General features: G+C 35.6%; 1 protein-coding gene across 4 annotated transcripts in view; it reads right to left on the bottom strand.

Moving 5' to 3' along the window:
• The window catches only part of LOC149798585 (monocarboxylate transporter 13-like), an 84375-nt gene that overhangs the window by 38306 nt on the left and 24523 nt on the right, over window positions 1-21546 (bottom strand). For all 4 annotated transcript variants that reach the window (XR_016420993.1, XM_089957403.1, XM_089957402.1 and 1 more), the window contains exons 2-4: window positions 8871-9132; window positions 4281-4424; window positions 1857-2000 (exon numbers count right to left, since the gene is read on the bottom strand). Coding sequence is in view for 3 of the 4 variants with exons in the window: in XM_089957403.1 (XP_089813529.1) it covers window positions 1857-2000; window positions 4281-4424; window positions 8871-8934 (352 nt within the window). In the remaining variant the exon portion in view is untranslated. The remainder of the gene's footprint in view (window positions 1-1856; window positions 2001-4280; window positions 4425-8870; window positions 9133-21546) is intronic.

Here is a 21546-nt window from a genome sequence, read left to right as displayed (position 1 = left end):
TTCATTGATCTGCTAGGCCAAGTCTTCAGCAGGTGGGATTAGTACCGTACATAGACCAATAAATGCCCGATGTATGTGGTTAGCATATATACCGGTAAACGTGGGAACAGTCTCTTATTACCGGTATATATAAATGAGTGATCAATTTGCTTAGCATTTTTAAAATTTATAAAATTGTCACGATGCCAAAGCGAAAATCATATATGGCCGACTTTAAATTAGACGTCATCAAGTTTGCCAAGGAGCGTGGCAACAGAGCTGCTGGAAGAGAATTTAGCTGCAGCAAGAAGAATGTACGTGATTGGAGGTTGGAGGAAGAGGAGAATAAGAAGATGAATTTAAATTTAAAACATTTACTCCTACTAAACTTAGATCTGCAATAATTATACAAAACATTGAAACGAAAGGATTTGAAATTTGAAGTGGCCTGCATTGGATTGGTACACGTGGTAATTACTGAACACTTACCCAATTGTTTTTACAACTAGGAATGAAAATCGTGAAACGTGAATATTGACCGCAGTAATCGTCCTTCAATATCACACACTGTACCATTCGTGTTAAAAAATACTTAGATAACACGCCCATTAATATAAGACGCACCCTGGGTGCGGGGTAAGTAAAATTTTGTATAAGATGCGTCTTATGGGAACCATACTACATTTTATAGACATGAGGTGCTGCATTCTCGAGAAACCTTGACCTTTCCCATAAGCTGGAAATCGACTTAACCCAGCAATATTAAGGGCATCCTATTTAATTCATCCAACAGGACTTTTAAGATGAGGTTTTAATGCAACATTTTAATTTTTACTCCATCAGGGATGCAAATTTTTGTCTTATCAGAAGCCCTGGTGTGTAGAGATATCCATGTGTATGCATGTCTGTACATGTGTGTAGATATACGTGTATGCATGTCTGTATATGTATTAAGATACCCATGTGTACGCATGTCTGTATATGTGTGTAGATATACGTGTATGCATGTCTGTATATGTATTAAGATACCCATGTGTATGCATGTCTGTATATGTGTGTAGATATACGTGTATGCATGTCTGTATATGCATGCAGATATATATGTTCATGCATGTCTGTATATGTATGTAGATATACATGTGTATGCATGTTTGTATATGTGTGTAGATATACATGTGTATGCATGTCTGTATATGTATGTAGATATACATGTGTATGCATGTTTGTATATGTGTGTAGATATACATGTGTGTGCATGTCTGTATGTGTGTGTAGATATCCATGTGTATGCATGTCTGTATATGTGTGTAGATATCCATGTGTGTGCATGTCTGTATACATGTGTAGATATCCATGTGTAAGCATGTCTGTCTATGCATGTAGGTATACATGTGTATACATGTCTTGTTGTTGTTGTTTGGATTTTTAACGTAGCTTTAACAATTTTTCAGTCATATCACTACGATGTCTGCAATGTGGCAGTTTATAGTGATGTCTAGCACTGGGGCATCATGCCGCAGACATGTAGCATGATGTCCCACCCAGTCACATTATCCTGACACCAGGTTGACCAGTCCTAACACTAACCTCTTGATGCTGAGCGCCAAGCGAGGAAGCTGTTAGTACCATTTTTGTAAGTCTTTGGTATGACTCTGCCGGGGATCGACCCCACGACCTCCCACATCCGAGGCGGACGCTCTAACCACTAGGCCACTGGAGCAGTCATGTATACATGTCTGTATATGTGTGTAGATATACATGTGTATGCATGTCTATACGTGTATAGATATCAAAGTGTATGCATGTCTGTATGCATGTGTAGATATCCATGTGTGTGCATATGTCTGTACATGTGAAAAAAATTATTTCTAACTTACCATATAAACCTCCAAAAGTGAAGATAAGGAACTCGATATTAACAAGAAAGGCACTCAGTGCGAGTCCTATTGCACCTATAAGCCCTCCTAACATCACAACCTTCCTCTGTGTAAACAGCTCACCACATGCTATACAGATGGGGGCTGCAATAAAACAAAAGACAAATGACCATCAAAACTTGAGAATCACAGCAAAAAAAGAAATAATTGTAAAGTAAATTGTTTACTTTCATGGCTCTTTATTAAACAATGAAATATCTGAAAATGATTTGGAAAATGTTGTTTATATTTTTTAAAACAATGATAGTACGGTCATACAGTATGCACGAACAAAGCAAAAGCTGTAAAGATAAAGAAATAAGGAAGAGCAGATGGTGCATAGTATGCACTTAATAACATTTTTACTAAGCCAAAATGTAAGGTTAATTCATCATCCTCAGCACCGTCTTCCACCAAACCTAGTAAATGAATGGTACATGGGATCATTTCGGACAATCTTTTTTTTGCTCAAGAAGAAAAACAATCTAAAGATTTGGGGGCATAAGAAAATATCTTGAGGTAACTCATCATCATCACATATTCATCACCAAATAAGCACTATGACTATTTCCACCATCATGAACAATATCACTGTTATCATTGTTGTCATCATAATTTTTGCAACCATTACCAATATTATCACTGTTGTATTAGTCACCATTTGTCATCATTATCATAATCAATGACATCACACTATCACAATTATCGTCTTTATCACCAACCATCCAGGGTTCACGCTACCAGGTGTAGTGGGCGACTAAGGTGCCTAAAAAATGTCTACTAAGCCTTCTTCTGTCAGGAAAGCGAAAACGGCTTCGCCCTGTGATTGTTTAGAGGAACATCGAAAGACATCCTTTTCTTGATGCTTCCTCACCTTGGCTAGGTTAGTTCCAGTGTTATGTTATATAGCTGTGCCAACAAACTCATGCACATTCACATTCAGTGTTTTGATAGCTGACTGACCATTAACCCTTTCCTGAGTAAGTTAGCAACTATTACTGCCCGATTTCTGCAAGTTATCCTTTGATAATAAAAACATACAAACTTGTGTTCCAAAACTTAAACTTATGTAAATTGCAATTTGTGTTTCAAGAATAGATTTGGTAATATGAATATTTTAACTACTGCATATACGTTATTTTCTTCATAAAAAAAAAACAGTTTGGAACCGTAAGTGAACCTATCATGGGGAAATAATGGTGGACATCGCTGAGTCTGGGAAGTACCACTTTATTGGACTGTATCTTTTCGTAAACTATTGGGCAAGTATTTGCAGGAAAATATACAACTCATAGAAGGCAGAGTCTAAATATTATGTTATTAAAGATTTAGCTTTAAATGATATTATGTAGGTCAGAAACATACGGGACAATGCTATGTTGTGGAATTTGTGAGACGCTGTAGTGTAAGGTCAGGTTGTATTCTGAGTTCACTCATTTTTGTGGAAATACAAAGAAAAAAAACAGCAACGCAGATATTTTTAACCAATGCCTAATGTTACACCAAGTACGCAGACAAATAACAAAACTTTATAGTTGCAATCCTATCAATGGACTGTTTTAACGATGCTCTAAAGTGAGTGGTTACATTAAGAAAACTGCTCTTTCTAAAAACAGATGCACTTGCATGTTGGCTGTATCGATTCGGTAGAACAAAGGGTTTAGTTCATTCATATACTGGCTTTAATACTTCAGTGTGTTGTCTAGGAACAGTTACCATAAAGTTTTATAGGCAACAAAGAAATTAGGAGGAACAGTATGTTCTTGCTCTCATGCACATAGTACACGGGTTGTTTCCATCAAGTTTATAAATCTTTTCAACTGCCATTTTATAGTGAACATTTAGAAAGCAAAAAGAAAAAATTCTTGATTAAGGGTAGTTGATTAAGTATTTGTACTAACTTGCAATTACAATATTTTAATCCAGTTACTCAGTTAAAATTCATTACAATGTTTAGCTTTTGTTGTTTTCTTATTAAGTCATATTGCCAAATACACTGCAAATGAATATGACAGTTTTTAAACATGCACCAAATGGGTTTATAATATAGATAGAACTCAGACAATTTTTTACTTGATGTTAAAAAATTTTTAAAAACCAATGTTAAACGCAAATATGCATTCTGGAAAATAGAACTTTAGAAGGCATAATTCAAATAAGAGAATAAAAACAACACACACACTCATACATACATACTGTACATACATACATACATACACACACACACACACACACACACACACACAGATATATATATTGTGTGTGTCTTGCTTTGCTCCCACTTCTTCCTGTTCAGCTCTCACTTCTCCCTGTTCTGTCCAAAAGGAGAAGATAATTCTCCCTAAAATTCAAGTCTAACTTATTCCCTGACCATCATCATCTCACCTGACAGTGTGTACACAGCACCAGAGACTCCCATTACCAGTGCAGCATAGGCCACCGGAACATTGAACAGTATGATAAACTCCTGCATCAGTATCCCAAACGACTTGGCAATACCAACCATACAGAAGGTGCTGACAAAATACCCTGCAATATATCAACAGAATGAAGGTATAGGCTAGAATATTAGCAAGAGCCAAAATAACCCCCAATATTCAATGCCAACAGGTTACAATTATGCATGCTATTAGAAGATGCCCAAATACCCCCCAATATTCAATGCCAACAGGTTACAATTATGCATGCTATTACAAGGTGCCCAAATAGCACCCAATACTCAATGCCAACAGGTTACAATTATGCATGCATGCTTGACACATCTTTGATAACTGTCATGTGACAGGGTCCATAAACTTTAATGGTGGCATACCATATGTACTCGTTTATAACTCGGGGAAAACTGCAATCTTGATCTGTAGTTTTTTCCCTACTGATTGATCCGAACAAACTGCACATTCCCAGATTTGCGGGTGCATTACGTGATGGCATACCATATGTACTCACTTATAAGTCAAGGAAAACGTGATGGCAGATCTGGGTGTGTGTAGTCCGGAGTTGGACTGTACTTATAAGTGAGTATGTACGGTAGGTGAGCGAGAGGAACACTCATATTTTAGATAACAATAGGATGAAGGTGTGGGATGGGGTGTTATCAATGTCTGTTGCAATAAGAGAATGATAATCTTCATTGTCCTTCACAAACATTCATTTAACGAATTTAAATGTTTATGGATATTTAGCTTTTATGAAGTAGACAATTATATATATTGATGCACAGACTTTTAATATTAATCAAAAGATTAACTAGCAGGTAAATTCATGTATCATTAAAACTGGAGCAGCTTCGCTTTAAGACCATTTTCTTGTTATGACATGGTCAATTACTATCACTGTTAAAACTATATACATATATATACACCATTCCCTTGATAACTCGTGCCCTGATAACTCGCGAACCGCATATAATGCAGGGTCAGGCATAGATCACATTTTTTAAACCAGTAAATACCCCCAAAAACGATTCCCTATTTGTTGAACTTGAAGAAAATCGCAATCAAAATTGGTAACTGAAATGGTGATATATCACTCGTTTTATGGTCAAAAACTATAGACAGGATCTGGAAATTTTCATCAACATGAAATTTTCAGCTTTTAATAAGAAATCATGCATTTTGTTACATTTTTTTCCAAAGGCATTCAGAGTACACCGCAATTAAAGATATTCAAGGAAATTTTGATCAATGAAAATATTACTTGCACCTAATGTAGACCGTAGATTAATATTTAATTGCCAAATAAATAATTTTTTAAGTGAAATTTGTGTTTTAGTTCTATCTTTGTGTTCCTCTTAAGTGCAATTATCATAAATGTAATGTGTATTTAAACTTAAAATGTGTCAATCTACCGTAACAGATATGTCAGCAAGCATTTCTCTGAGAACCTAATTAAGTGCCGACCGTGTTTGATAACTGACTTGCATAAGCATTTCTTGTATCGTTGCACTGAATAAAAAAAAACTTTGTATTAATTACATCTTTGTATCCAAAAAAGTGGTGGAATAAAACATGTTTAAAGATCCTCTAGCGGCCCCATCGCATGTCAATCGAACTCACTTAAATTGATTCCTCAAACACTTAAACTACATGTACCTTAAATTATCCAACTGTGATCGAAGATAGCTAGGCAACCAACTGAAATGAATACCTCATGAAATAAAGAGCTCAGTTTCAAGACACGGACCTTGTGGGCAAACAAGTTTGAAAGAATTCCTGAACTGGTACTTTGAGATATCCTAAAGGATGATAAGAAGTTTCACTATTACTTCCAATGAAACCACGACATCAATACTGTACTAACTGAACAATAAAAAAATTGAGTTTCTACATGGACGATTGTCTCACAAAATAAATGACTCCAGTTTTTGAAAAAAAGGAATATTGTTCGGTGGTGTATCAACAGTTAGTCTAGTTCCCTGCTTCAATGACTCCCTACTTGGCACTATACTATTAATTATCACTCCAGGAACCAGTCTAATCAACAAACTAAAAAAGCAGTGACGTAATACACTGATGTTTTCACATTCACATGATGGTTATTGAAACCAGTTGGAATCAGATCACAATTGTTAGTTCCGGTTCAGTACCCTACCCGGGGCCCCGAATGGTCTAAAGCGCTCTCCGTCACGGATCACTGCCATCTCACCTAGGTCTGCATGGGTTCGAGTCTCGGGCTCGGTCAATGTGAATATGTCAGAAAGCTTCTCGTGGGTCGGTGGTTCTTTCCAGGGTTTTTCCGGGTTCTTCCTCCACCATTAATACTGGCCGCCATGTATAGCCTCTCTTGTGCTAAAAAATGGCATTAAACCCTATAACAACAACAACAATCAGTACCCTATCCACAAATGTAGTCCCAGTCTCTTTTAAGAGCATTTTTTTCTGTATCCTTTATGGTGGCGATTTAAGAGTTAGATTTAGGCATTCTTGGTATAGATTTAAAGGCAATTGTTTATTGTTCAGAATATGAGTTTATGGTGTGGATGTCTATGTGTGTTTCGAGGACAGTGTACAGTAAGTAATATGGTCTTGGTGATGATCCGGAAGTGAAATTTCTGTTCCATTGGTTTGTTTACAGTCCAGCCTCTCAACGAAATGCCAGTGAACCTATGACAAGAAATTCACTGTGAAGTCATCTCTGAAGGTATTTGGGATTAATATATGATTTGTATTGATTGTCAGACAGTGGTTCATTACTGAGAAAAACAAATGTAGAGAATATAATAGTAATATTGTGTTCTGGGTCCATTTGGAATGTTAACAATCTTTCACATGTTGGACAATTTGAAAATAAATGTAACTTATGCAGAATAACAATTTCATTAGAAAAATGGCATTACTGATGAGGATTCAGCCATTAAGCAGCACATTCCACCCCCCAGTGGGTTTTCTCGATGTCTAGCGAATTTTTGGAGATCCCCCAGTAACTCATGCCCTTGCTTATAGTGTCATCTATATCTGTGGACGCTGTTGTGCTTGAGTTATCGAGCAAGAGGTGTACCAAACTAAATTTTAAGATGTCATTCATGGAGCTAGTACGAGGAAGTCAAATTACATATCAGATGATGTTTTTGATTTAAAAAAAGTAAATATCCATAATTTATAACTATCTCAGTATTTGCCATACTATTTTGATGCACTACATAAACCATAATCATTCAAATACGCTTACAACAATTTTGATATTTTGCAATCATCTGTTAGTCTTAGAACTTAAATCACTGCATGAAAGTCCTTAGAAGTGATTTCCTTCCCTCTCTCTCTCTCTCTCTCACACTCTAATGATTGTGTCTTGAACATTTAAAGTACAGTAGTTTTCAAAGACCTTTTAACTGGTTTTCATAAAATACATTGTATCTCATTGTTTTTCTTTACTTTCAAAGTTAGTTAGCTGCCCATCTTCCAGGGCCCCGAGTGGTCTAAAGTACTCACCATTACGGATCACTGCCATTTCACCTCTCTCTGTGTGGGTTCGAGTCTTGAGTTTGGGCTATGTAAGTATGCGAGAAAGCTTGCCAGTAGCTTCTTGTGGGTCGGTGGTTCTTTCTGGGTTTTCCCAGGTTCTTCCTCCACCATTAATACTGGCCGCCATGTATATCCTATAATGTGCTGAAAAGTGGCATTAAACCCTACAACAACAACAACACCAACAACTGCCAATCTTCTATCTTTGGTACCAAAGCAATGCTGTAAAGTGTGTTGCCCTAAAGAAACACCACAGCAGCTGATTCTGACTGACTTAATGACAGGATTTTAACCTGTATCTTTTCAGCTGCGAGTCTAGTACATCAACCCCTCAGCCACGATGGCTCAAATCTCTATTAGTCATTCTAACTACATGCAGAAGAGTGTACTGACCCTATTCTACATCCTCAAGCCCATTCTGAAGGTATTCTGAACAGAATTCTAAAAATGAATATAACGCTGTTTGAGCTGAACCTGCAGAATGTCAAATCCGTTAGAAAAGTATAAAATTTCAAGATGAATGTATTACAAACATTTAACGTGACGAGTTCAAATTCATACTCTATTTGACAAGTGTTACAAATTTACCCATATTTCATTTTCCTGAAAGAAATTGAATTAATTTTTCTTGAAAAACCTCAGAATATCAATTGTAATGCATAATTCTGTCATCAATTCTTAGTTCTTCACTTTGAATTATAAAGCAAGTTTTGATTATTCTTACTCCTGTTCAAAACAATACTATATTCTACTATCTGTGAAATAATAATTATTTTAAGCTGTGATCATATTTACTGTGTCATCTTCCTGTAATCACTAGCAGTCACGAAGAAAGGTTAATGGCCCATATGAAATTTTTAAACGTCTTGATGTGCTAGCGGCCCCATCAGGTTTCAACCTTGACTGAAACCTGCAAACAAGCATCGATCATTTTCATCTGATGAAACAGGATTTATTCTAGTTCTCACAGACAATATTAAAAATAATCGGCATAATGTGTAAGACATTTACTTACCTAACACAATCACCCACGCCCAGCCCCTATCAATGGGAGCCTGACCTCTGACTGGGTCACTCATGTTGCCTGCTTTCGTTTCAGACTTTCAGGGTCCAGTTGTTGCTGCTGTACAGTGGTCCAGTGTAGTGGTGGTGATCAAGTATGATATGTGGTAGTCACTGAAGAGAATTCTGAACAGCCAAGTTCATGGTACTAATGGCTGGTGGTCAGTGATGGCTGGTGGTCAGTGATGTCTTCAAGGACTGACCTGGTCAGTAACCTGGAGTAATAAATACAATGACAGTGTACTAAATAGTTTAAACTTGTACAGGTGAGTATGCTCTAAGCTAAATACGGTACTAATGATGCATCTTCTTTTTCCAATTTCATCATTAACAGACACTGCAAACATAAAGTCCTAAATGCTGTACTAATAGCATTAAACAACCGGTACATTTTATCAACATGAGAGCCATTAAACATTAGTGCAATTCAAATTCACTGGCATCCAGGCTGAAGCTTTTGCAGGCAATACTTGGATTAACAGTTCTGATAAAAATCTTGCAAACCTGTTTAATTTTCTCACATTGCACAGTTTACATTTTATGGTTATCTTACAAGTGGGTGTAATGGCATGTTAATTTAACTCATTCATCGGGCATTGGCAAGTGTACGAATAGAATAACAAACTTCAAGATCATATGAGTGCTGTAGACTAAAACTGGAATCAGTCTGCCCTGGTTTTAACAAGAGTGCACTGAACTACATCCCATTTTTCTTTGCCAAGAGTTGAAACTGACACACAGCTATTAACCGAGTTTTTCGTTTAAGAAAATTATCTCTTTTCGCAACTGTTATCAACTCCAATGCAAAAAATGTTGATTTGGAACATAATGTATTACTTTCAACACTGTGCAATGACTGTAGATTTTGAAGATACATGTATATTGAAAGTTATGTTTACCTGTCCAGGTAACTAATTTATTAGCCTTAAACAACTAGTTAGATTTGTATTAATGGGAAAATAGGTAACATTGTCTTAAACGCTGACCAGAAACAAATGAAAGGTCTCGCTTCACACAGCCTTACTAAGAAAAGATTCCTGATATAAGGAAAATAACATGCAAGTAAACACAGAAAAGACTGAAGTAATAAGTGATTACTACCAGATGTAAGGAAAATGGCATTAAAGTAGACATAGATAAGACTAAAGTCTTAATGATTTTTACCAGGTGTAAGGAAATTGCATCAAAGTAGATATAGATAGGACTAATGTGTTAATGATTTCTACCAGGTGTAAGGAAAATGGCATCAAAGTAGACATAGATAAGAATGAAGTATTAATGATTTCTATTCAGGTGTAAGGAAAATGGCATCGAAGTAGACATATTTAAGACTGAAGTATTAAGGATTTCTAACAGTTTTAAGGAAAATGGCATCAAAGTAGACATAGATAAGACTGAAGTATTAATGATTTCTACCAGGTATAAGGAAAATGGCATCAAAGTAGACATAGATAAGAATGAAGTATTAATGATTTCTACCAGGTGTAAGGAAAATGGCATCAAAGTAGACATAGATAAGAATGAAGTATTAATGATTTCTACCAGGTGTAAGGAAAATGGCATCAAAGCAGACATAGATAAGACTGAACTATTAATGATTTCTACCAGGTGTAAGGAAAATGGCATCAAAGTAGACATAGATAAGACTGAAGTATTAATGATTTCTACCAGGTGTAAGGAAAATGGCATCAAAGTAGACACAGATAAGACTGAAGTATTAATGATTTCTAAGAGAGCTATTTTGGAAAATAACATTCTAAATCCTAAGCTGATTGACATTTGTTCACAAATGGTTAACAATCCCAAAATCCTTGGCAGGATGGTTGACAACAATCTGCAATGGAATTAACATTTTCATGTCGTGTGTCAAGTCAATTCATGTCTGTAGTTACTGAAGAAGATGAAGTCATAACTTCATAAGTATCAACGAAAAAGAGGTTATTATTACCAAAACCATATACAACCATACCTAGACTGCAGTAATGTCATCTGGAGAAACACTTCTGACAAGAATATTTGTAAATTATTCTGCTTTCAAAAAAGAGTTCACAGATGCATCCTAGATGAGAAAGGCTAGATTTGTGCACAAAGTTTAAATATGGCCCCATTATATCTCAATTACCTATTTCATGCTAGAAAGCAAGGCAATACTCTCAATTTAATATCAATTTCTGCTAACCACCTTTCCATTTCTCAACCAAATAAAGAACTCCTTCAGATGGGACATACAGGGGCTTCAACTATGTAACAAGACAAGGTAAAACCCAACAAGCATTAAATTTTCCAAATTATAAATTTATTTCCCTAAAATAAAAAATAATAGTGAAAAAATTCAAAATAACTTGCAGTGTATGAATTCCAGAATATTATCCTAAATTGTACTATCAATTTCACCTTAATTCGGAAACTATCCAGAAGTATTCAAATGAAGGTTCTAATATGCTTATTTGTTTTGATAGGTGCTATCAATAGTGCATTACAGAATCGCAGTTCTAATAATCAAAGTAAATTCCACTGAAGTAGAATACCACTCAAGTCCTTGAATGTTTCACAAAATCTAATAGAATTTTTTAAATATTCAAGTCATAGACTAATTCACATATCCATAAGGTACTATCTGTTTTAGAATAAATGTTTTTCACTTTGCTAGCCCAACTAAAAAATTATAAATAAATCACTATTTCCTCAATGTAATGGTGCAAAATTCTGTCGAATAATTTCACAGTGCATTGTCTTGGTCAGTGTGACATATAATCATAAAGATTGATGTATTGGCTAGGCAAGCTATAGCTTGGCAACTTGTAATAACAAGCCTCTTTTGTTTGGAAGCAGGAGTGGATTTTAATTAGGAGTCAGTCAAGGGATAGAGCCAGATAAGAATGCATTGTTAAGGCAAGGTCAATATGGGGCAAAGAGCTGAGACAAATCAGGAAAAATTCTAGGATGTTGTGGGCCATCCGAAATTGGTGTCACAAAATTATATTTTCCAGAATAGTTATCAATAAAGGCAGACTAGAGAGGATTATTCTAACTTAGAGAGGATTATTCTAACTTAGATGAGTGATACAAATTGTTGGTGGTTAAAGAAGTAATCCTGATTGGCTATGCTAAAGTAGATTACCTGCTAAAAGGGGAAGCTGGCACCAAAATCAGTATAAAGTTCTCCTCTCATTAAATAAATTATGCAGGGGACATGGGGCTTTGGAAATTTGAGAGGCCTGGATCCAGAGAAGAAACAGATGGGATCCTTTGATGATCAGTAAGCAATAAACATAATACAATATATATTGTATTAAATACATACAATGATTTTAATGATGTAAGTTTTAAATTCATACTTCAATATTTCATTGAGTTCAGAAGTTAATTGCTTGCATGCATTTTGTCTCATGTTATGTGATTCATGTATTGTAAGTAAGTTATACAATATATTATTATATGAAAGAATTAGAATTTAATTGTTTGTATGTAACAGTTATCATGATTCCTATTATTTTATGCATTACTTCTGATACAAATTGTGTGACTATGTAAGTTATCTGTCTTGAATGACTTGTATCCTTTATGCTGAGAATTGATATTTTTATGTATGGAAATGTATGTCGTGATTCACAAATTAGCAAAGTAATAGAATTAGGACAAGGAGCAAAGTTCATTAGTTTTTCGTGCATTTAAGTTGTTAATTTTTTCAACCATAAATCAGGGAACATGTGCTAGATTAAATAGTTCAGCTACTAATTTATAGCCACAGAGGGGTGGTAATAATATCTGATTATGTCAAGGTCTCAGTAGGAATGCAAGTGGAGCTAGAAAGGAGCTGAAGTCATGTTAATAGGGTTGTGAATGTGTATCAAGTTATGAATCAACATAGCTAGTTCTGTTGAATTTTGATAAGACTATATCTGATGCAGTACCGTGAGAATACTACTTGATCCAAGGAGAAGAAAAACCCTGACATGTATTTAGGTTGGAGTTTTCAAGGAAAATACCTGACATAAATTGTGTAAATCTATTTCTGGGAGAAAGCAAATCAATTAAACATCATGTTAGATTTAATTTTGTTTATGTAACTGATTAAATTGTTATATTTAACATACGGGAGTTCTTGTTATTCTATATATTTGCTCAGATCTATATAATTCCATCCCTTAATTACAAATTTTATTTTATTCTTTACCCGATCTGGGAATAACACCATAGTCGATCATCTCCTAGATAACAAAACCAATAAGATGTGAGGGAGATCACAAATCATCACCATCTCCTAACACTCACAAAACATCACCATCTCCTGACACTCACAAATCATCACCATCTCCTGGCACTCACAAATCATCACCATCTTCTGACATTCACAAATCATCACCATCTCCAGACACACTCTCTCCCTTAGAAAACTGGCATAAAAACTGAAGAATCCTAAGGCATTTAATTCCCTTATAGAATTATGAACACCAAATCAAACAAACGAAATCTGCATCACTTAGAAGATTCCCAAACAATTAAGTAATTATTCCCTTGCAAAATGCCTTGGGCATCAACAGTACTTTTAATATTATCCATTCAGTGGCTATGGATTATAAGCATTTCATGTTAGTGTGGGTGTGTGTGATTTGAATTTTTAACATAGCTTTAACAGCTTTTCAGTTCTGTCACTACAATGTCTGCAGTGCAGCAGTTCATAGTGATGTCTAGCACTAGGTATCCTGCCACAGATGTCCCACCCAGTCACATTATCCTGACACCGGGCCTGCCAGTCCTAACACTAACCACTTAATGCTGAGTGCCAAGTAAAGCAGTTGCTAATACAATTCTTATAAGTCTTTGGTATGACTTAGGGTTGAAAAGTCTAACCTGTTTGATTTGACAAATACATTGCTACTTCAAGTACATGACTGTATACATTCTCCAACCTTCCACTTTGTTGTCTCACACTTTTCTTGTATTGTACATAGGCAACATACCTAGTTGTACTGTATATACACAATGTACCTAATTATACTGTATATACACAATGTACCTAATTATACTGTACATACACAATGTACCTAGTTGTATTGTATATACACAATGTACCTAGATGTACTGTATATACAGAATGTACCTAGTTGTACTGTATATGCACAATGTACCTAGTTGTACTGTATATGCACAATGTACCTAGTTGTACTGTATATACACAATGTACCTAGTTGTACTGTATATACACAATGTACCTAATTATACTGTATATACAGAATGTACCTAGTTGTACTGTATATGCACAATGTACCTAGTTGTACTGTATATGCACAATGTACCTAGTTGCACTGTATATACACAATGTACTTAATTGTACTGTATATACACAATGTACCTAGTTGTACTGTATATGCACAATGTACCTAGTTGTACTGTATATACAGAATGTACCTAGTTGCACTGTATATGCACAATGTACCTAGTTGTACTGTATATCACAATGTACCTAATTATACTGTATATACACAATGTATCTAATTATACTGTATATACACAATGTACCTAGTTGTACTGTATATACACAATGTACCTAATTATACTGTATATACACAATGTACCTAATTATACTGTATATACACAATGTAACTTGTTGTACTGTATATACACAATGTACCTAGTTGTATTGTATATATACAATGTACCTAGTTGTACTCTATATACACAATATACCTAAAATTGGAGCATTGATATTATCTGTTTATTATGTCCATATATAAATGTAGCTTATTATCAATGCTTTTTATTATTATTATTATTATTGCTTGCGTGGAACTATATATGTATGAACTCTGCATGTAAATATGTATCAGGCTACAAGGAGAGCAAGTTCCATGTGACTGTGTCATCCTCTTTAAATATAGTCATTATTCTTGTTATTATTGTTATCTACTTATAAATATGTAGCTGTAACAGTCACCAGTACAAGGTCATGTTCTATCTCTTAATTCATAAATCAGATTACAGCTTTCATACTTCTAAAAGTGTTGGGGTTGGGTAGGTCAGGGGTTTGTAGTTTTAATGGCATTTAGAATACCTTATTAGCTATATCATGTCAAGCAAAGTGCCTTTCTCACTGACACAATGAGGCAACTGACCCACACAGGTTTTCAACCAACAACCCCACCATCTTCACATGGGGCTTCTCGTCATTTCTACTGTCTCATTAAGAGGGTTTTCTCTTCCATATCTGGAGAAGAGTTGTCTTTTCCTGAGCTTCTCCAGCCTGAAGCAAATGTCAGGCCAAGACCTTTCAATGCACTTAACGCACAAGATGGGATCGTATCAATGCTAGCATCATAGCTTTTACGTACGTGCTGCATCTTCCAACGATCGCTACTGACTGAAATGAATGTCATCAAACAGCTGCTAGTGAAAACCTCATGCTGATTATGAATAACCATCCACTGAGGAGTACCGTAGTAACAGTAACAAGATTTTAAAGTTGGCCACTTTTTCTGCCATATACTGGATAACCAACAAGCACCAAACAAATGCAAACTGGACTTCATTAGACGTTTTCTGATAAAAACCCTATGCCAATATTATGTACCCTCCATTTAGGAAGATTTTCAAGATTGGCACCATTTGCAATAAGTACCAACTAGGCATCAAAAGATGTCTTTCAGTGAACACCCAATGCTGATATGACCATAAATTCAGCAATAAAAAGATTTTCAAGTTGAATGCTAAAAGTTCAAAGATAAAGTCATTATATGAAATAATGAAATACTCTCCAGGATTGCACAGACAACAGCAGCGCTGACAAAACTGAAGCCCATCTGGAACGACAAGAACATCGCATTCAGACTGATGCATTCACTGGTGATCTCCATATTTCTCTATGCCTGCGAATCATGGACCATAAAAGCAAGCTTGGAGAAAAGGATACAGGCTACAGAGATGAGATGTTTCCGAAAAATCCTCAGCATCACATACAAAGACCATATCACCAATGAAGAAATACGGCAAAGGATAAGACAAGCCATTGGGCCCCACGATGACCTCCTGATCATAATGAAAAACGGTAACTGCAGTGGTATGGGCATGTCTCACGATCATCAAGACTTGCCAAGACAATCCTACAAGGCAATGTACAAGGAAGAAGAAAGAGAGGCAGGCAAAGAAAGAGGTGGGAAGATAACATTCGAGAGTGGACAGGCTTGACACTGAGTGACTCACTGAGAAAGACGGAAAATCGAGAGGAATGGAGGAAGCTGGTTGTTAGGTCTTGTGTGGTGCCCCAACGGTCTTCCAGACTACGGGACTGATGATGATGATGATGATGATGATGATGCTGCTGATGATGATGATGATAATAATGATGATGATAATGATGATGAAATAATACCAAACCTGCAGTATATTTTCACATCATTGTTCTTGATTTAATGCATCTGTCTTGCTCTTCCCACCCCAACGTCAAGGCATTTTGAAAAATATATTTTCATAGGGTACCACTATCTTTTGGATTTATCATGGTCTCGTTATGACATACATGTATTTATATTTTTTCCCTTGTAAACCCCACAATATTTTGCCTGGTGCTAACCAAAAGCGCAAATATAAAAATAACCTGTCATCCAAAATTTCTGACTTTTCTGGAGATCAAGTTTTCTCCTCGACAATGGGGACTTGGCAAATATGTAAAACTAGAAACATTTTTTAAAATACCTTATAAGTAAATAAATGTTAAAGTATTCATAAAGTTTTAAATGTAAAAGAAAAAGACATTTAAAACATACATCAAATTATTATCCAATGTACGATAATTTGAGATAAATCTTCTCTGATTGTGCATTAAAATTCACACAGCTTTGATTTACTCCCAAACAGAAGTACAATCTGGGCAAACAAAAAAATAATCAAAAATGAGTGTTACTGTCCACCATTTCAATTTCACGCATCCTTGGTCCTAAAATCTTAGAAAAAAAATCTGTGTAGTAAATGAAGCATTGAGACTTCATCAAGATGGTGAAGAGGTTAAATCGTATCTATATATAACTTTTTAGGTTGGTGTTAAGAACCACCAAGTAGCAGCCCTGAACTTTAAACCACTTAAGCTGGTGAGTGGTTCTTTAAAATTACATTATCTGGTGATTGAATAGTTTCAAAATTGTTGTTATGTTGTGCCGATTTTGGTCCAAAAGTTGATGTACTTTTGAAGTGTAACTTATATTTTAGTCCGTAAGATGATGATCACCAGCTGGAAATCTGAGGAATTCATTACTTAACAATACATGTAATTGTCTTTTCCTTTGGATATACAAGTTTCTGAGCAGCATATGAATTTTTCAAGAACAATTTTAAGCAGTGTTTGATGACTGGTTTTGAACCGAAGCCAGATCTGGAATGGAACTGTCCATGGTGCAATCTTACTTTGGTACACCACGTGGTCAGACATGGCATTTCTTGTTCTTGTCAACATTTGGCATTGGCAAGTTTCAAATAAATTTTAAAAAATGGACTTCACTGCCATTTACATACATGATCCATCAAATTTCACTATATTTGGAATGTCCTTAACAGTGATTGTGCATCATCAATTTGGCACTCTATGGTTTTATATTTTGCTTGGATTTTTAAAGAAAAAGAATTTCCCTGGTTTTCCTCAAATGGTTATACAAGCTATTTAAAAAAGACCTTGTATATCTTAGGTATTGTGCAAAGAACTAATTCCATTTAATTTAGTATTTGATTGATGTGTGTAATATGGATCATAGAGTATACAGCTTGGCCTTACTTCAGATATGCACCTCTCAAAAAACTGCTAGCTCCACTTGGTCATTTTCACTTCCTGGACTTCAGAGTTAAATTGTTTTTAAAAACAAAAGAGCTGACAACTTTTTGTACATTTGATATATTTGGTAATTCATTCAATGAACCTTCATATGCTGGTAGTATCTTGTTCTGGCAAAATTTGTTTCCCTATTTTAATAACTGTTAAAGATAGTGTACTTTTAGACTAATTCATTCTAATTTTATGCACACAAGGGAGCAGTCATTTTAGTTACACATGTGTTTAGATTATGTGCAATTTCCATAAGTACAATATCCAAAGACATTTCAGCCACAGTACATGAAAGTAACATAGAGGTATACCAACATTCTCTCCAATGTGCATGTTGCAAATTAAAACAACTTCACATTACATCCACCACTCTCTCAGAAGTTCATAATTTCTGTAGAGCATCCCCTAATATATTCAACTACTACAAGTCTTTTCAGTATGTTTTCTGTCATTGCCTCTTGTGCACTGAATAAGAGTCTACACACTTAATTGAAAATTCAATTTCAATCAAGGTGCTCCAGTTAAAATGTTCAATAATTTGCTTAAAACTTTTTTAAAAAATATTGCTCTTTTTAAAGGTTAAAATATTGCTTGTTTTAAAAATATGTGTGGACCACTTATTTGGCCAACTAAGAGGATCAAATGTAATTTGAAGATTTCATCACACATTCACTCACCTTGAAACACGCACTAAAATTATAATGTGGCCAGATATACAAGCTTTGGAGCATCTGCTTTGCCATAAGTCATTGCCATAACCATAAGTCACTGCCACAACCATAAGTCACTGCAAAACATTAGCACTTGATCACAGGATTTGGTGAAAAAAAGACATGTTTTTATCTCTGGGTCTATAGTTAATTTCCAAAAGCATATTATAATTATTCCCATCTTGCCTGAGCATACATGTAGCTAATAACAGCATGTCTTTCCTTGTGATAATCTGTCCTGCAAACAATCCACCGTTTTGTCTGCAGCTGAGGGTATCTCTTACATAATAATGTTACAAGTTGCTACTGTTCGAGCTTCATTGGCCTTGCACCAAAGAAATTCCTGCAGCTAAGAACCTTTAAAGTCCCGAAGTCTCGTTCACTTTTTTCATCATATTTCCTGTCACTGTCAAGTTTAATTTTAGCCAATATTGTGTGTGTGTGTGTGTGTGTGTGATTTGGATTTTTAACGTAGCTTTAAAAAAAATTCAGTCATATTGCTACGATGTCTGCAGTGTGACAGTTTATAGTGATGTCTAGCACTGGGGCATCATGCCACAGACATGCAGCATGATGTCCCACCCAGTCACATTATCCTGACACCAGGCCAACCAGTCCTAACACTAACTTCTTAAAGCGAGGCAGCTGTTAGTACCATTTTTGTAAGTCTTTGGTATGACTCGGCCAGGGATCAAACCCATGACCTCCCGCATCCAAGGCGAATGCTCTAACCACTAGGCCACCAGAGCGGTGCCTATTTTGTTAACTTTTCATTAAACGTTTTAACATTTGACCTAGTTTATAAGAAAACGATCCATCATAGTGCGTTTCAATTATTCATCCTGCGTTTGACTCATAGTTCTCTGGGTTTTAACCCCAAAAATGTGCAGCAGATGACCGCAACATCCTCCATAAGATGAGGAGTTAAGAAGCAAACAAAAGAAATGAACAAATTTGCTGTGACTAAGGTTTGAAAATTCTCAAAATGAAAGCCTGCTACAACTGTCAAAAACTCTAAGACATCATTCCCCATAGACCTTAACAACCTGTCTAAAACGGACATAAAAACTCTGAAGGCTAGTTCAGCTTATATAAAATGCCTCCAAATATGACAAATGAAAATGAAATTAAAAGCTATTTTGGGGCAAGTCTAGCTGAATCACATGTACTTGTTGAAATTAAAGGGCCATAACTGCATGTATCTGCTAATAACATCATCTCTGCGGAGGATCAAAAAAAAAAGAACACTTACATTTAATGGAGTACTGATGGTTTGGGATCAGATAAGAAAGATTTTACAAGCAACTGTATGCAGCAGCTGCCAAATTGAAAGCTTCCCAAAATGGACAGCCCATTTTGAAATTCTTCTCAGAGTTGATAAATGTTGCATGCACAATCTCTGTGTGCAACACGTGAGACTAAAGAATAACAAGATTCCTAAAATAAATTTTGAAAAATAAATTGTGACAAGCTTATTAATCTAGAAATCTGGATTTATACAGTACAAGAGTGCAACGTTATGCCTTCTTGTTAGAAAGAAGCAGCATGCTCCAAACCTGTTAACATTGTAGCCATCTATTTTTTTTACAAGACTTTACATTTTTGTTACATTGTTTCTCTGACTTAATTTTATATTTATTTTGAGCTGATTTCAGCAAATGATAATGAAAAAGATTGTATAACTATTGTCAAATTAGCAGCCTTACTAACTAAAACAAAAGCTGAGGCAAAAAGTCTGATTTCAGACATCATTACTTTCATAGGCAGCATCATCAGAAGCTAAAGTCAACAATCTGCTACAACACTTTAACATCCAGGGTTGCCTGTGCATAGATTTCCTTGTTTCATATGGAAAAACATACACCTGTTTAACCATTTACCATTACTGCCAGTGAGTTAATCTTTCTTGCCATTGTGACCTAACATGGCCTTTCAGCTTGGGTGAATAAGCCAACTGATATTTCTCTTCCATGAAGTAACTTGTCAATCAACTTGGAGATCATTACATTGTGCTGTTGATGATGTATTATCTTATTATGTGTGCTCATGAAAAATGAGGAAATCCCAATACACACAAAAGCTGATCCACATCTGTGTGTTGATGATGAATGGGGAAGATGCAATGCAATTTTTCTCTAAGGAGGCACATGGTGACATGATATGAAAACACTTAAAACAACAACAATATTGTACTCTATACAACATACTTTCTCCAGTTTCCTCTGTGACTTTTTGGAGATGATTTGTTTCTGAAATTAAATGACATGACACTAACTGTACTGTAGCAAGAGAAAATTAGTTTTACAAGGGTTCTGAAGAAACTGGTGCTTGGGACAGTGTGCCCATGAGAATTCCAATCAGAAACCAAAGAGCAAGATGTCGTTCTCAACCCTACATTGCCAAAAGTATACCCTTGCTAATACCTTGAAACAAACAGGTGGAGGACTGTGGGATATATCAACACCCTAAATAAGACCTAAACCCCCCCCAAAAAAAACAAAAACCACCAAATAAAACCCACAACAACAAAAAAACATCAGTCAGAGGAAAGGTTTATGATTTGGATTTTTAACATAGCTTTAACAACTTTTCAGTCATATTGCTACTATGTCTGCAATGTGGCAGTTTATAGGGATGTCTAGCACTGTGGCATCATGCTGCAGGCATGTAGCATCATATCCCACCCAGTCACATTATCCTGACACCAGGATGACCAGTCCTAACCTCTTAATGCTGAGCAGCAAGCCAAGCAGCTGCTAGTACCATTTTTCTAAGTCTTTGATATGACTAGGCTGGCTGGGGTTTGAACCTGCAAACCCCTGCATCCAAAGCAGAAGCTCTAACAACTTAGGCCACTGGTGCGGTATTGGAGGAGGTACATGTAAATTCTGAGGTGATATTAAAGTAATGAATTACTACAATGAAGAGTTTTTACAAGTCACCCCTGAACTTTAAAACTGTCTCACCATACACAACAGTTGGACCTATGCCTTTCCAATCAAATTTTTCAGAAGAAATTCCTTTTCTCTGATGAAAAGAGACTCCATGAGAGACTGATATCACTGTTTCTAAGCTTTTTACTGGAACCAAACCAAATAAAAAATTCTGCC

The sequence above is a fragment of the Sinohyriopsis cumingii genome, chromosome 5 (assembly GCF_028554795.1).
Source record: "Sinohyriopsis cumingii isolate HCF-2022 chromosome 5, ASM2855479v2, whole genome shotgun sequence".
NCBI lineage: Eukaryota > Metazoa > Mollusca > Bivalvia > Unionida > Unionidae > Sinohyriopsis > Sinohyriopsis cumingii.
The sequence above is the reverse complement of the archived record's forward strand: the minus strand, read 5'-3'. Positions and strand labels throughout refer to the sequence as shown.